Consider the following 15,587-nt stretch of genomic DNA (forward strand, 5'->3'; position numbering starts at 1 on the left):
GATTTCCACGAAAATCGTTGAAAACTATTTAAAGAAATGACTATTAGGAAAACACGCCCTCTTAATTTCATTAAATCAAATTCAAATTGCCCGAGACCAGCCCACAATGAAAACAAAAACTAAGCGATTGCAATTTTTCACTCCCCCTGAAAAGAATATACAAAAAAGCAGCAAGGACAGGAGAAGGAATAGAAACGGGGAAAACCCCAAAAAAAACCTGGAAAGTTGAAAAAATATGGTGGCATATGCAAATGAGATTTCAGGGCAGGAAACAAATCATTGAAAAATTGTCACCGAGCCGCGACAAAGCAAACAAAGCGAGCTGCGGCCCACCCTGTCTGAATCCCTATACTCCAGATACCACATATAGCCGCACGTACTCCCTCCACCGATCCGACCACCATCAACATCACCATTAGTGGCTCAATTGTGCGCCACATCGGCTGGCAACCACGAATCGCATGCAAATGAAACCGCAGACACAAAAACAACGTTACACCTGGGAAAACTAACATAAGACGCATTTTGAATTTTAATTTATTTTGTATTGGAGACTAAACATTGTTATAAAATATTAAGATTACCCTTTAACAATCATAATATTCAAAAAACATTAATATGATGTAAAATTTAATAGTTACCAAAACTAAATTTTAGAGTATATCTATTGAAATCTGGAAATACATACAAGAATTAATTTTTTTTGATAATGTCTTGAAATTATTCAACTTTTCTCGCAGTGCTGGGAAAAGAGGACATCATCCTGGGAGGACGAAGGGCGCAGCTGACGAATTGTGAAAAAAGTCTGACGGAGGGAAACAAGATGGTGGCACCACCCGAGCCCCTTCCCCGCCCCCCACCAGTTTCCTCCCTTTTTCCTGGGTCTATAATTTTCTGCTGCGTTCACACGCCATCGTCGCATTTTTTTTCCGACCATCTTTTGTTGTTTCCTTTGAGCAAACATTTAAATTAAAAACATTTACATACGCCGGTGGGCGGGCAAAAGGGAGGAGTGCCAGGAACCCAGATATTCAATTATGATTTTTCAATTGGAGGACACAACACACGAGACACTTTCTCAGATAAGTCCTGTCGCAGGACTTTTTGTTTTTTCTGTTGGTGGTCTGGAAAATTATAGGGTGACGGTTAGGATGTTTCAAGGAAATTTAAAGGGAATGAGTAATAACAAAAATACAAAAATAAAATAAATAAAAATTGTAACAAAAAATGATGGAAACAAAAAAACTTTTCAAACATTTTACATAAAATGCTGGCAAATGCGGGATAACCCCTTTGTTCATTTTTTACGTTATTTTTCATCTCCTGAATTTTATACAGTGCCCCACCATGTTTCAATATGCTTTATGTGGGTATGTTTGTAAAATATTAATTTCAATAAGTTGGTTCTTAATACAAAAATTTTTTTAATTTTTTAAATTATTAAAAATTGTTTAATTAAATTATTTAAGAGTCATAAAATATGTAATGTGTAAGAACAATAATATAAATAACAGACATACCATTAAATTAAAAGATATTAAAGGAATTTATAAATAATCTTATTTTTTATAGTAAATGTAACTAGAACAAAACTCACTCGCATTTCCACTCAACTCAGTGCCCTGTGGTGAATAGCCAATGAGAAACGGAATGGAATCGGACCGAGTTGAGAATAATCGTAAATAGTCGACGAAAAGCGGTGAAACACACCCCCAACCCCAACCAACAAAATCCACTCACACTCACCATAGCAACAACAACAATGAAGCAAAGAACTGTCAACAACCAAAAACAAAATGACGAATTTATGAACTCCGCAGCGCGCTCTCTTTCGCGCTCCCTTGCTTCTAGCGGCACGAGTGAGATGGCAGCAACAAAAGGCTCTCACTCAAATACAGCTATATCGAGTTGTCTCGCTCTAACACGCGGCTAGCTTATGAATTGGTATTGTTTTGAGTGCATGGGAATGTGTGTTCGAATTGGAAAATGGAAATGAGTTATGCCTCGACGCCGACGTCGCTGCAAGCAGCATGGGAATGCGCTGCATGTGTGGCCATCTCGCTCACACCAGTCTAATTGAAAACCGTATTTTTTTCCCATATTTCTTTTGCGGTTTAAGCTGGCGGTTTGCCTACGTCACGTAAGGAAAGTTTCGGGCCATGTTCTCTGGAAATGTTTCCTTACGTCGCGTTACGTGGTGTTGAAAACCTTTCGCCGTAAGACACATCAGCTGTTGTTGTTTCTGTTTTGGGGGGTCAGTCGACGTCGCAGTTGGCTTCGCTGCCGGCATACTCGTATTTGTTGTTGATTTTTGCGTTGCGTTTTTTTTGTTGGTTTTGTTGGCTTTGGCTTTGGCGCTTTTGGCGTTTACATGGCGAAAAGCGAATTGGGATTCATTCAATGGTCAGCTGCGTGACTGTGAAGCAGCGACGGCGCTCCGGAATTTCCCGTTTCCTCCTCGAAAATACGCAAATTACGATAAATAGCACGAAAGACCGGAGACCGCAAATACGGGCGTAAAGTCGTCAAGTCGCAAAGTGTGTCGTAAAACGTTGGCAAACAAATGCACATTATTTGCAAAAAAATTAGACAAATTTTATAATATTTTATTATTTAATAAAAAAATCAAACGTTACAAAAATAATAACATACATGCATATATGAAAAGGAAACAAAGAGCAAGTCTGTGTGATAAAGCTGTTTAAATTATTAAAAGAAAAAACCGGCAAGCAAAAATTCACAAATATATGAAAAAAATTGTAAAGAATTCAGTTTAAATCTAAATAGAATTTCTTAAAGAGCAATGAACAAACAAGTCCCAAAGTAGTTAAAATAATGCAAATACAAACATATCAAATGATGGGCAGCAAATAGAAAATCCCAACAAAAGCGAGAACGAAAACCCTTTGAGAGCATATATTTGGCAAGAATTGGCTAAAATCCGTGCAGGAGCATTACCAATAGGTCTCGGCCCGAAAATGCTTTTGAGCAATCAGCCGGCGAATACGAAACCGCAGCAAACGCCTTCGCCGTCGCAGACGCAGAACTTCAAATCGAAGCTGCAGCAGCAGATTGTTTCGGCAGCGGCGGCGGCAGCGGCGAACATAGCCAACGGCAGCAGCCATCATCATCATCATCAGAACCAGCATCATCACCATCCGCTGAACAACCATCATAATCACAATCAGCACAACATTTCCTTCGCCACGGATTTCTCAATTGCGGCGATTATGGCGCGCGGCGGAAACGCCCCAAGCAGCCGCGAACCTTCGGAACGCAGTCTGAGTGAGTAAAGTAATTCCCGCACTAAAATATCAGGTCTAAATCCCAAACTAGACTCAAAAGTAGTTCAAAAATAGCCAATCCATTTAAGGGCTTAATTTTCGGGTGGGTTTCACAACACTAAGTACCTTAATATCGAGCTATAGCTTAAAAACTAATCTTCATTTAACTCCCATCGCTTTATTCATGAACGTATGTATCTTCTGATTCTTAAATTCAGATTCATCTCCTTGCTACAAACAGGTTTCACTCTATTAACATATTCAATATTCCATTCTTTCGATTGAGACTAATAAATTGGACAGTCAAAGTTTGAAAAGATTTCAGTTCTGGCATATCTAACATGTTGATGTTTATCCCAAGTTACGGGCTTGTCTGCTGATTTAACTATAAATATTTACGATCCAGAGTCGTGAATTCCAACAGGATTAAAATATGAAAGGCTTGATAAATGATTGAAAATAATGAAGCTGTGACGAAGAGCCAATTATCACATTTATGTATTATTTATGGGAATTTTTTTAATTCAGATTTCAAAAAAGATTAAGAAAGTACACGATAAAATCACACAAAAGAGCAGAAACAAAATGCGTTGCCAGAAAAATATATGTGTAGCAAAATGGCTTTGAATACTTGAGACTTGAAGAAAAACAAAGCAAATTAGTAGGTTAGTGTGTTAGCAAGATATATCGAAATGTTGTTTATATTTCTATATATTTCTAGAAACACGTAAAGCAGTTAGGAAAATATATCAAAGATAACCTTTTTCATTGGCTTTGGCAAAAAGTCATGTAATCGATTGCTTAGTAATATTCAGTTGCTGCTTTTTTTTATCCACCCCTTGAAAAAGTGCAGCTGCATTACATTTCTATATTTTCCGCATTTTTTGCTGCCCTTTTTGTGCAATATAAATTATATATTGATGACAATGCAACGTTGATGACTTGATAATTGCAGCAAATGCGCGGCAATAAAATAATCAAAGCCTATTTGAATGCGCCAAAAGGGGTTGGGAAATGCACATGACAGGCGGAGAGCAGATATATATGTATAATCGTATATACACTCTGAATGCAAAACTATTTAGATGCCATAATTGAGCAGAGACAGAAGCGCAAACAGATGCATTCATTACTCCACTCCCCTCTTTCAATTGGCAATTTTCATTGGCAATGCCAGCACACAAATACACGCGAAATTAACATATGAAATTGCATTTTGAGCAAATAATTGAATTTCTGGCGTAATCTGTAAAATGCATCTGGTCGCGAACTGGATTCTCGTTGGCATTGCTGTTGCGACTCGTCATCGACAACATGCAACATGTTGCAGCCCAGCAGCAACTCCCACATTAACGAGCCACGCTGATGTCTCTCTTTTCTAAATGCACTGAAAGAATATGAGTGCTCTTCTAATATGATAGCAAACGATTAGCACTCATGTCTGTTTATAAATAATTTAATCAATTACACATTCTTTACTGTTGGAAAATAGTAGGATCAAATGGGGAATCTTTGTTATATCATAGCTATATTTATAGTTGTTTTTCCATAATTGGAGCTGAGTTACTGATGCATTCTGCCCCCCATTCATTTCTGGTCGTGTAGGTCCCGCATCCGTGGAGCGCTATTCAGGCCAGGATGCGGACGATGATGTTGACGTTGATGTGGTCGACTGCAGTGACTCGGAAATGCCGTCGGCAACTGCGGCAGCAGCAGCGGCGGCAACAACAGCAGCGGCTGCAGCGGCAGCATTGCAGGCGCAGCAACAAGCACGTCAGGCATTGCGTGTTGCACAGCAACAACAGCAGCAGCAGCAACAACAAAGGCAGCAGACACATCACCACGCAACAACTGGCAAGCAACAACGCCAACATCACAATCATCACAGCAGCAACACCAACAACAGCAGCAACTCGGGCAACAGCAACACCAACAGCAAATCAAGCAGCCAGCGAGGGCGTTCTGCTGCCGCAGTTGGAGCCGCTGCCACGCCCTCGCCACCGCCGCCCCCGCCCTCGCAAAGTCCCGAGGAACTCGAACGCCTGTCGCCAGAGGAATCACCAGCCCAGGTAAAGCTACACAGAGAGATAAATCCTTTTTGTTTTCTAGAAAAAGAAGCTAGCAAAAACTATTATTAAAAAAAAATTAATAAAATAAGATATAGGATTTTTTCCTGTATATAGGATTATTTCCTATCTTATCTTATATCATAGTTTCAACCACTTCTAAGTAGGTATGATTTTCTTTGCGTGTATGCATCAGCAACTAAGTGTGGCGAAAGAAATATGCATCTCCTCGAGCGTCCTACTAAAATCGCCTCCTAATTCTCTACTCCTTCTTTTTTGCATCTCTCCTGGCACTGCCACGCCCACAGCAGCCCACGCCCAAGATAGTGGGCTCGTGCAACTGCGACGATCTCACGCCCGTCCAGTGCCACCTGGAGACCAAGGAGCTGTGGGATAAGTTCCATGAATTGGGCACTGAAATGATCATTACCAAATCGGGCAGGTGAGTGCAGTGCCATTGCCATGGCGGCAACAAATGCATAAATTAAGGGGTTTACGCCTAAGTGAGTGGGCTGGAAAACCAAGGGGTTTCCATTGATGCAGTCATGAATGATTTCTTAAGCAGAGATGAAAGCGCAGATATATGCCTACTTTATTCTAGTTAAGAGGGATATTCTATATACAGAGTGAGCTTAAAGAACTAAAGCAAACCGTATATAATATGAAATTTAAGTTGAATTATCTTACAAAATGTTCTCACTTTCCTATTTGTTGATCTTTCAAAACTCACTTCAATCAATCCAGCAACCAATCAAGTTAGACATTTGAAAACTCCACTTATCGACGTAGCCAGTTATTGAAAGAAATTTCCCGATAATCGATCACATTTCGTTTATAGCCCCGGCAACTTGCATTTTATTTCATTAAGCGCATTCGTTGGAATTCAATTTGCCGGCGGTCATGGAGAGGCGGTGTGCTGGGAGGGGCGGTGTGGCATGGGGCAGTCCGGGTCATAACCATAATGCCGCCCCCGGCAATTGGCCACCAATCGAGCACACGAAAAGTCCTCGAACGAAACACAATCAATAAAAACTTTAATGCGCCTTTCACCCATGGAAAGCCAAAATCCCCAACAATTCCAGCTCATGTTGGCTGGCCACGCCCCGTTTACGCCCCATGCCGTCTTAACTGGAAATATCAACAGCTTTTCGGTTAGTTCCTCATTTGCATCAAGACATTTATTTGTTGTTGTTGTATTTTTGATTGACAAGGCTTTGAAGTAATTTGCGTCGATTTTCGATTAGCAGCAAAACAAAAGACAACCATTTCGTCAGCTGTTTTAGCTCAAAAATGATATATACATACGTACCAGCCAAAATACCAAACACACAAACACGCATACTCACATAAAAAACGGAGTTAAACGACTTTTCATTCGCAACTCAGGCAAAGTTGAAGGAATTATTGCTCGACGATATGTTCGATTCTCGTGCGAATGTTGTGGCGATGTTTTTAGGGGTTGGGGGTTCTTCAAAAGGAAACATGAACGTGAAACATAACCGTTTTGGGGCAAGGAACTTTTGTTTTTTTGCTTTTGGAAAACATGCGAAATGCGCATTAGTCGCTAGGTGGTAGTTAGGATCGCCCTTTCTTTGTTTGTGGATTTTTTTGGGGCCTTTTTCTGGTTGCTTTACATCGGGTATTATGGAATTTTGCAATGAAATGGTACACACTTTTATGAATGAAGTATGCATTGTGAAGAATTTATAATCAAATTTTTACTTCTGTTTTAATTTTTTGTAGGGTACTTCACAGTCTACCCAGTGCTAGTTCTTTTTTATATTTCTGCTACTGTTTCCTTGCTTTTTGCCTGGCAACTTTTGTTTATTATTTGGCTTTGTTGATGCTTAACCCTTTGTCGGCCGTCAACAGGCGGCTCTGCACCCCCCGCTCCCTGCATTTGCGACACATTAACAAATTTACTCCCTTTGGTTGCCCCGCATTTCGGTACCCCCATCCGGAGATCCACACCAAGTATAAATTGCATTGTAATAGCTGCCGATTGTCGCGCTAACAACGCATTTGCATGTCCTTTGGCTTTCGGGACATTCGCTCCTTTCGCCTCGTGTTTTTGCGTTTGTGTATTTACTCCTGTTTTTTTCGGCCCTGTAATTAGTCAAAGGATACCGATGAACGGCCAACACTTATTTACATTTGTGCGGGTTTGACGAACGCGTGCAACACAATTGCAAAGCGGAGGCAAAAAAGCCACGAATTCGATGGAAAAGCAGTAGCCGAAGCAGTGGCAGAATAATTCCCATTCCCAGCGATATCCATCTATGTCAGCACATCGTTTGCTAGCTAAACATGTCCACGAAAGGGGCGGGCCAGGTGGCTAAGTGGGTGTGGCAATGCGGGACTTTTTTATGTGAATGATACATTTTAAATTGCAAAATATACGACTGGGGGGCTGTGGCTCGATGGCATGACTCGCTGCAGTCTGTCATGGCGGATATAATTTGACAACGGTAAACATATGGAAACAGATCATTGTCATTGTACATATCAATATTTGAAAGGAAAGCACAAAAACATAGAAATATGGAAAGATTACTTATATATATTTAACGTATATTTAAGCAATTCAAAACTAACAATTATAAAACAAGTAACTAAGTATTAGCTTATTTGTGATAACATTCCATTTCACTAGCCATCAGTTGCATCTGGATAATCAGAAAGTGTTCTTACCACAATAACCCGCAATTTTTCAGGCAATTCGCTGTGGCAGCTGTGAAAATGTTGCTGCCACATGCAAATGCGCATGCGTGGCACTCATCAGAAGGAAACCGTGAAAAGCGGCCAAGAAGTGCCGCAAATTGCCAGCACATACGAAATCGAAAAAAAGCGGAGACTTTTCAGATGATTTACAAGCAGAGGCAACGATGAAAAGGCGTCAAAGTCAGAGCGTTTGAATTTTTTACCTGTTACGCGGTCAGGTTGGGATGGTTTTCTTTGTTTGTGCGGTTGCCGAGATAAAATATCACGTGGTTTGCGATTTTGTCACGCTGTCAGCGGTTTTGAGGTTGGCATTTTTCCGAAGACAAAGGCGGCAAAGTCAGCAGACGGGATAATTGTTTGTTGACCCATCGCAAAATACCCAGAGTTTGTCAATATTTTGCGACAAACTCTTCACGCCTATTAGCCGAGCTCTTTTCCGCCGCAGGACATTCGAGGACAGTAGCCTGAGCTGCAAGGATGCGTTCAAATTGCAATTTCCATGGTGCAACCCCTTGCAGGCCAAGATATTTTCGCCGCACTGGCATTTTTTGGGTAAACAATGTGCACAACTTCATTAATATTTCTGGGCAGCAGCTGAAATGGTCAGCAGATAGCAGATAGATCGGGAACAAGTTAATCCCCAGTTGAAGGAAAGGTGCAGGGTATGAGTTATGAATTAATCAACTAATAAAAGATAGCGAACGGAGGGAGTGTTGTCAGCTGGCGATAAGATCAAAGTTATAGTCTATAACTTGTCTTTTTCGGGGGTTGCTTTTTAGTTTCGCTTTGTTCACCTACTCGCTGCCTAATTTGCATTTTATTAATTTAGACCTCGAGGCTTAATTTGCTGTAACAAAGGTGTTGATAATGAATTGCCATTCCTACATGTTCCTGCTTATATACCACTACTAATTGAAAGCCGAGCGACCCCATGGCAAATGGTGTGTAAACTTCATAATTGTAACCTTTGGCACCTAAGCTCTCTGGCTGCGGTCCGAAAAACCGAGTGAGAGCCATTTCCCTAATTTTCCCATAAACAAATACATAAAATCCACACTTAGAAGCTCGGCCAGCGGGCGAACCAAACTAAACCGGCGAAACCCCCCACGAAAGCGAAATAGCCAACTTGGCATTGACTGGGGGAGTGGCTATTGCTCTGGCTGCCCTCGGGCGGCTCTTCAACTCGTAAAATGTATGTAAATGCTGGAATATGATTTACGACATTTCCGCCTAGCAGCAGAAACACCACAAACACACCAAACAAAAATAATGGAAACGTGGGGGCGCGCCATTAGATATGGCCCATCAAAACGGGGCGTGGCAGTTGCTCGGCTTTCACACATTTATGGATTACATTAGCAGGTCGGTCAAGCCATCAGAAAAGTGTTAACATTTTACTCGAAACTGAGAAAAATATTTGCCAAAACTCCTGAAAACAGGGCTTATAGCAAAATATTAAATACTAAATACTAATATATATTAATTTATGAAGTTAGCAAACCTTTGGTAGAAAACGTTAATTAATAAAAATCGACTATTGTTTCTTTTGCTTAAGAATACCTAAGGAAGTATAATGCACAGTGCATTATGTGTAGCATGAGCTTCTTATGGAAATTCTTTCCATTCGTTTCGGGGTTAGAAACAAAATGGGAGCTTCCGGTTTGGCGGCTTCCGTTCTAGAGTTTTGGCGGTCAGGCTCGACTGCAGTTAGTCAGTTGAAGTCGGTCCGTGCAGATTCGAGATAAGCGAAACACGTTAAGTGCCCGCTACAATGGTGCTAATTGTGGCATGCAACTGCGGCGAGTGCAACAGAAAGAGCTTACAGCACAAATCACAATTACAACTTGTGATTTTGGATTCGTTTTGGCCTGGTAACTGCGATAAATACGCGGCCACTGAAACAATCATGGTGACACTGGGCCCGCCCATTACAATAATGGGCTGTAAACACAGCTCGAACAAACAAGAGTTGTATATTATGTGACATATGTGGGTTGAAATTCAGGAGAAATGGGAAAATTGGACTGGAAAGAAATCTTCAATGGGACCCACAGACCTCAACAGGTACAAATTGTATTTGCGTGTCTGACATTTAAAGTCCTTTTGCATTTGGAATACTCGTATTAACACGTTTGTTATTAAATAAATGCAACTTAAGATAATATAGCGAGATTTGGAAGGACGCCTTATGAAAATATGTCTTTTAGTTTCGAGTTTCTTAATCGCCAGTAAACCACTGGGTTATACCAGTGTTGCACAATTAGCGTTCCCAAATCAATTATAATTGTACAACCCAGACTATCGGCTTTACTATTTGATTCATGATAGGCGTTCTTTCTGCAAGACAAATGACAAAAAACTGGGCTGGGTCATTAGCGTCATTTACACTTACCTGCGACCACAAACACGATTTTCCGCGGGTGGTGGGTGGGTTTGGTGGTACACACCCCGTTCCGGCCACCCGCTGGGCGAACGTCCTGCGTTCAGGACGACGACATCGCTTGCGGAAATGTGTCAAAAACGTGCTAAAAGTCATAAAATTAAATATGCGTCTTATTTACATACCTTGCTAGCTCACCACCTACTTGTTTTTGTGTTTCTGCCGCCGCAACACAATGGCGGGCAATAAAAAAATAGTTCATGATTTTCGTGTTTTTCTTGTGTGTGTTTTCGTGACTTCACCAGCATTTTCCGACGATTTTGGTGCAACAGAAAATTTATTTCACTCAAAATAATACTATTAAATTAGTATCAGTAAGGTTTCTTTTAATTAGTTTAGTATAAACAAATTTTTATAAATTTCAGACGCATGTTCCCCACCGTTCGAGTGAGTTTCTCGGGTCCTTTGCGTCAAATTCAGCCAGCGGACCGATATGCCGTACTTTTGGATGTGGTACCGCTTGATTCGCGGCGATACCGTTACGCCTACCATCGCAGCTCGTGGCTGGTGGCCGGAAAGGCGGATCCGCCGCCACCCTCCCGCATTTACGCCCATCCGGATTGTCCTCTGAGTCCGGAGGCACTGCGAAAACAGGTCGTCTCCTTCGAAAAGGTGAAATTGACAAACAACGAGATGGACAAGAGTGGACAGGTGAGTCGAAGCGTCTCAATTTGTAGGGTTGAGATTTTGAGAAGTCAAAAGAAAGTCAGAATAGTTAGTTAGTCTTTAAAATTTGTATACATAACTTTTAAGCTTTACTACGTTAGGCGATCTAATGGTTCTGATAACTTTCAAGGATTAAAAGTAATTCTCCAAAAAATGGTGCAAAGTTAGCTTCCACTCTTTTATAGTCCGATCCTGACTCATCTCAGTCTTGAATTATTTAAACTGCAAGACAAACACATAAACTGGCGGACCGTCTTGCCATTGTCTTGCGATTCGGCGCGGGGTCAAAAGGGGTCAGCCAGGGTTGCCAACGAACGCGAGTGCACATATGCAAATGGCATTGCGCGCGCACAAAAATGAATGAAAATTGTTGGCAATTTGGTGGCAAATACAAGCCGGCTCAGGACCCCGTTGGCATATATATACATATATATTTCTGGGGATTTTCGAGCCTGCTACCGTTTTTATCACGGCCATAAAGGCGGTGGATGTGACTGAAGGAGTGAAGTAAAAAGACGCTGCGAGGACAGTCAAAACAAACGTCGACTACTTTTTATGGACGTACATTTATTATTGGGCCGTGTGTGCGCTCCAAGCAAACAACAACAACGAACAACAACAAACAATCCGCATTCAGGGAATTTTTCTTCTCCAAAAACCCACTTTTTGCAGGTCGTGCTGAACTCAATGCACCGCTACCAGCCCAGGATCCACTTGGTGCGTTTGAGCCATGGCCAGAGCATACCCGCCAGTCCCAAGGAGCTGCAGGATATGGACCATAAAACCTTCGTTTTCCCGGAGACCGTATTCACGGCCGTGACGGCCTATCAGAATCAATTGATTACGAAACTGAAAATCGATTCGAATCCGTTTGCGAAGGGATTTCGCGATTCGTCGCGTCTCAGTGACTTTGATAGGTAAGTCTGCCCCGATTTCCATTCCTCTAGTCCGTAGTTGCCCCCGTTTCGGTTTTTTATGGGGTCATGTCTGATTTATGGCCTGATTTACGATGGCCTGTTGAGCCGTAAAGCCGATACAGTAGCACAACTTGCCGCTGATTAGCGAAAATGTGTGAAAGTGCCAGTCTACGAAGCGATTCCTGCAGGTTCTTCATCTTCAATTAGCGTGCAACGTGCAGCAGCGGCAATCAATCGGATCGAACTTATATGATTATATGACCGATGTCGGTGTGTGATTTCGATACACATATCATTTTAGAGCCTTTAAGGAAAGTAGGGCAATTTGAAGAGGTACTACCTTGGGAATTTATTAAGAATAATCTGTGATAAGAAAAACCTAAAATATATTCTTCACTTAGTCGAAATTGCTTGCAACATTTCTGCGCATCAGCAACATTTGAGTCTCTTGTAGCAACATGTTGCCCTACTCCCGACAGGATATCGCCAAAGGCAATTCTTCTGCAGCATTTTGGAGGACTGCTGCCCTTTTTTCGACAGCGACTTCAAAGTGTTGCAAGGCGGCGACTATTAAGACGGCAAATGCCCTGCCGCCAGCAGCAACACGGGCGCAGCAGCAGCAGCAACAGCAACAACAGCAGCAGCGGCAGCAACACCAAAAGCAATGTTGCTGTTGTAGCCGGCACGGCGGCGGCTTAAGTGGCGTAAATTACAGATCGGCGCTTTTAACTTTGATGCCGATTCGTACATGAAATGAAAACACGAAAATAATGAGTGAATGTGGCTCTTGTTGCTGTTGTTGCTGGCTTTGTTGTTCCTGTTGTTTAGTGTCGGCAATTGGCAGTTACTTTCGACGTAATTATGTTATTGCTCCGGCTGAAGTGGCAGCAGCAACAAGTTGCTCATCGGGTTCTGACACTCCAGGTTTCCACAAGCCAAGCTCGAACTTCCCCAACCGAAACTTAATAGAGTGGCAATGGCTTTTAAAGAGCAAACTCTCTCATTGTTTCGGCTGATTAGAGGCATGCATTTTAAAGAATCGAAATATCCCTTTAAGACATTTTAATCATTGAGATCCTTGAACTACCGCATTGTAACACATTCTCTGCCACATTTCCAGGGATCCCATGGACGCGTTCTTCTTCGACCAGCACATGCGTACCGCTCCCCTGCGATTCTTCCCCGATCCGCTGATGTCGCAATTGACTCCTCAGGAGGCAGATGCCGCATCCATGGCGCTGTTGGAGAAAGCCCGCCAGCACTTGCAGATGTTTGGACGATCGCCGTACACGGAGATGTTGCTGCCGCATCTGTATCAGCGATCGGCGGCACCGCCGCCGCCCCCACCGGCCCCCCACCTCAGCGCCTTTCAGCTGGGAATGTGGCAGCAGCAGTGGCCCCAACTCACAGCCGGATTCCTGGCCAGCGCCAATCAGCAGGCGGCCTTGGCTTTGGCAGCGGCGGGCGCTAATCGCACGCCACCACCTCCGATGGCGGTGGCGCCACCAGCTCCTGCCACGCCCACCTCCTCGTGCGGCTCCGCCTCTCCGGATCTGAGGGCCAGACCCCAGCTGAGTCACTATCCCCAGCGGTTCAGTCCGTATCAGGTGCCCCAGCATCAGGCATCGCCACCAGCCTCCAATCGGGCAGAAAGTCCTTAGGATACAGCTACCAACGATAAACAACTAAACCACCCAAAAAACACCACCCTTTTTTCCAATTTTCCGCAACCGAAGAAAAAAAATCTCTTATGTGGTTTTTAAATTTGGAAATCCTAGTTTTCATGTGCAATAAATCAGTTTAAATTTCCATTAAAAATTAAAAATTAAAGTATTAAAAAAATTAACAGATTGGGCTCTTTGAAAGTTTAACTTGTTAAAAAGGTGCAATCAAATTACTTCTTTTGGAAAAACTTATCATTTTTGGACAAAATATCATAAATTTCTCAAGTTTATAGACCACATTGGAATACCAACGAAATGTATGTGCAATGTTGTTGAACAAAAAAAATAAAAGTAAATATATCCCTTTGTAAATAACCCCGAAAATGTTGCTGCGACATCCATCGATGTTGCATGTGATGCTAAGCTAGAGAACCGTCTTCACCGGTTTCACTGTATTGTAATTTTTGTAGCATTATAACAGTATTAGTTAATTTAATTAGGCCTAGGCAATACGCATACCCTTTACACTTTCTGCTGTGTTTTTTGTTGTCGTCCCATGTGTTCCTAATACTGCAAATTATTGTGAGAATTCCACGCTGAATTAAACCCTCTAGACACTCCCCGCAAAAAGCAATTGCAAAATCCAATTACTATAAACACTTATTTAAATGATTTGCAAAAAGATAGGAGGAATCAAAACTGAATAAACAATTTATAACACAAAGAGAAAGGCATTTGTGCATATTTATTTGTGCTCGTATTTTTCTGTATATTAATATTATGGTTTAATGGCTGGCAAATATATATAAATGTTTGTGAAAATATGGCCAGCTATTAATAAGGTTAATAGTTGCAGGTTGCAAGTGCCGAGTTGCATGTGGTTCGCGGGGGGAGCAGCGTGCAACTTGCAACCTGCAACACGTGATGCGCAGTCGCGCATGGCCACTGACATTTGGGAACGGCAATGAAATATAATTTATAGAATTTTGTGCTCTTTATGAAAGTCTAATTAATTACCACTCCGTGTTTTAGTCCATGTTGCTATTCGTAGTCGGAGTATCTGCCCCTAAAAGGGTTGCATGCCATCCATCGACAATGAATGCAGTTGCACGCGACATGCGTCATCAATTTCTAATGATGTATGTCTGCTCCACGGACATTTGTTATTAATTTCTGTTGGGCTGCTCTTACACGGCCATTAACATTTTAATGTGTTGTTTGTTCGAAAGGGTTGCACATCGCGACATAATCTACGTATAAATGAGGTAGTCAACGTTGTGCGACTTGTTTGCAAAGCCAAATTGAGTGGCTTTTAATTTGTGAATAATTATATTGCAAAAAAAAAACAGTAATCTTAGAAAGTAGCTACCATCTGAAACTTATTCATTTTATATTCTATATATTTGATCTGTGTTTCTTATTTTACAAACCTCTAATTTTTCTCACATTTGACAATATACTTCCAAATCATTCTGTCAAGCGCCACTAATCACCACTACCACACTCAATCACGTAGCAGCAATATTTAATAACTTAATTTTCTTGCCCATAGGCCAAGCGGCGAAAATTCAAATGGGCCTCTAAAATATGAGGGTCAGTAGAAGTATAGACAGTGGCTGACTGAGGAGGGGCTGGGCCAACATTTAAATATGGCTTATATAAATGCCGAGCTGAGGCTTTTTTACCTAACCGATAACTAACCAATAATTATACACTTTCAAGCTAACAATTAAAAAATCGTTTCTTGACCAACAAGCCAAACTTTCCAAATGTCTTAATTTACGGTGTTGAGGTCGGTGTTTCAGTTTGGGTAAAACTGTGAGAAAGTG

The 15,587-nt window shown here is 41.7% G+C and overlaps 1 protein-coding gene across 2 annotated transcripts; it reads left to right on the forward strand.

Moving 5' to 3' along the window:
• Positions 1-2,387: 2,387 nt before the first annotated feature.
• On the forward strand, positions 2,388-14,506 carry LOC117147849 (T-box protein H15). Of its 2 annotated transcripts, none has more exons than XM_033314927.1 (6): positions 2,388-3,285; positions 4,890-5,353; positions 5,659-5,792; positions 10,877-11,162; positions 11,850-12,094; positions 13,215-14,506. In XM_033314927.1, exons 1-6 carry the CDS (start codon positions 2,979-2,981, stop codon positions 13,753-13,755), a joined length of 1,977 nt encoding a protein of 658 aa, XP_033170818.1. In that variant the 5' UTR covers positions 2,388-2,978; the 3' UTR covers positions 13,756-14,506. The 2 variants fall into 2 exon arrangements, with proteins under 2 accessions (XP_033170818.1, XP_033170826.1); XM_033314935.1 differs by having other exon boundaries at positions 5,662-5,792.
• The last annotated feature ends 1,081 nt before the right edge of the window (positions 14,507-15,587 follow it).

Source organism: Drosophila mauritiana, chromosome 2L, assembly GCF_004382145.1.
Source record: "Drosophila mauritiana strain mau12 chromosome 2L, ASM438214v1, whole genome shotgun sequence".
Lineage (NCBI taxonomy): Eukaryota > Metazoa > Arthropoda > Insecta > Diptera > Drosophilidae > Drosophila > Drosophila mauritiana.

Excerpts from the sequence above, each read along its gene's own strand:
- LOC117147849 (XM_033314927.1), top strand. The coding sequence starts at position 2,979 with ATGCTTTTGAGCAATCAGCCGGCGAATACGAAACCGCAGCAAACGCCT. Across the intron at positions 5,354-5,658 it reads CAGAGGAATCACCAGCCCAG|CAGCCCACGCCCAAGATAGT; the intron begins GTAAAGCTACAC and ends CCACGCCCACAG. Across the intron at positions 12,095-13,214 it reads CGTCTCAGTGACTTTGATAG|GGATCCCATGGACGCGTTCT; the intron begins GTAAGTCTGCCC and ends CCACATTTCCAG.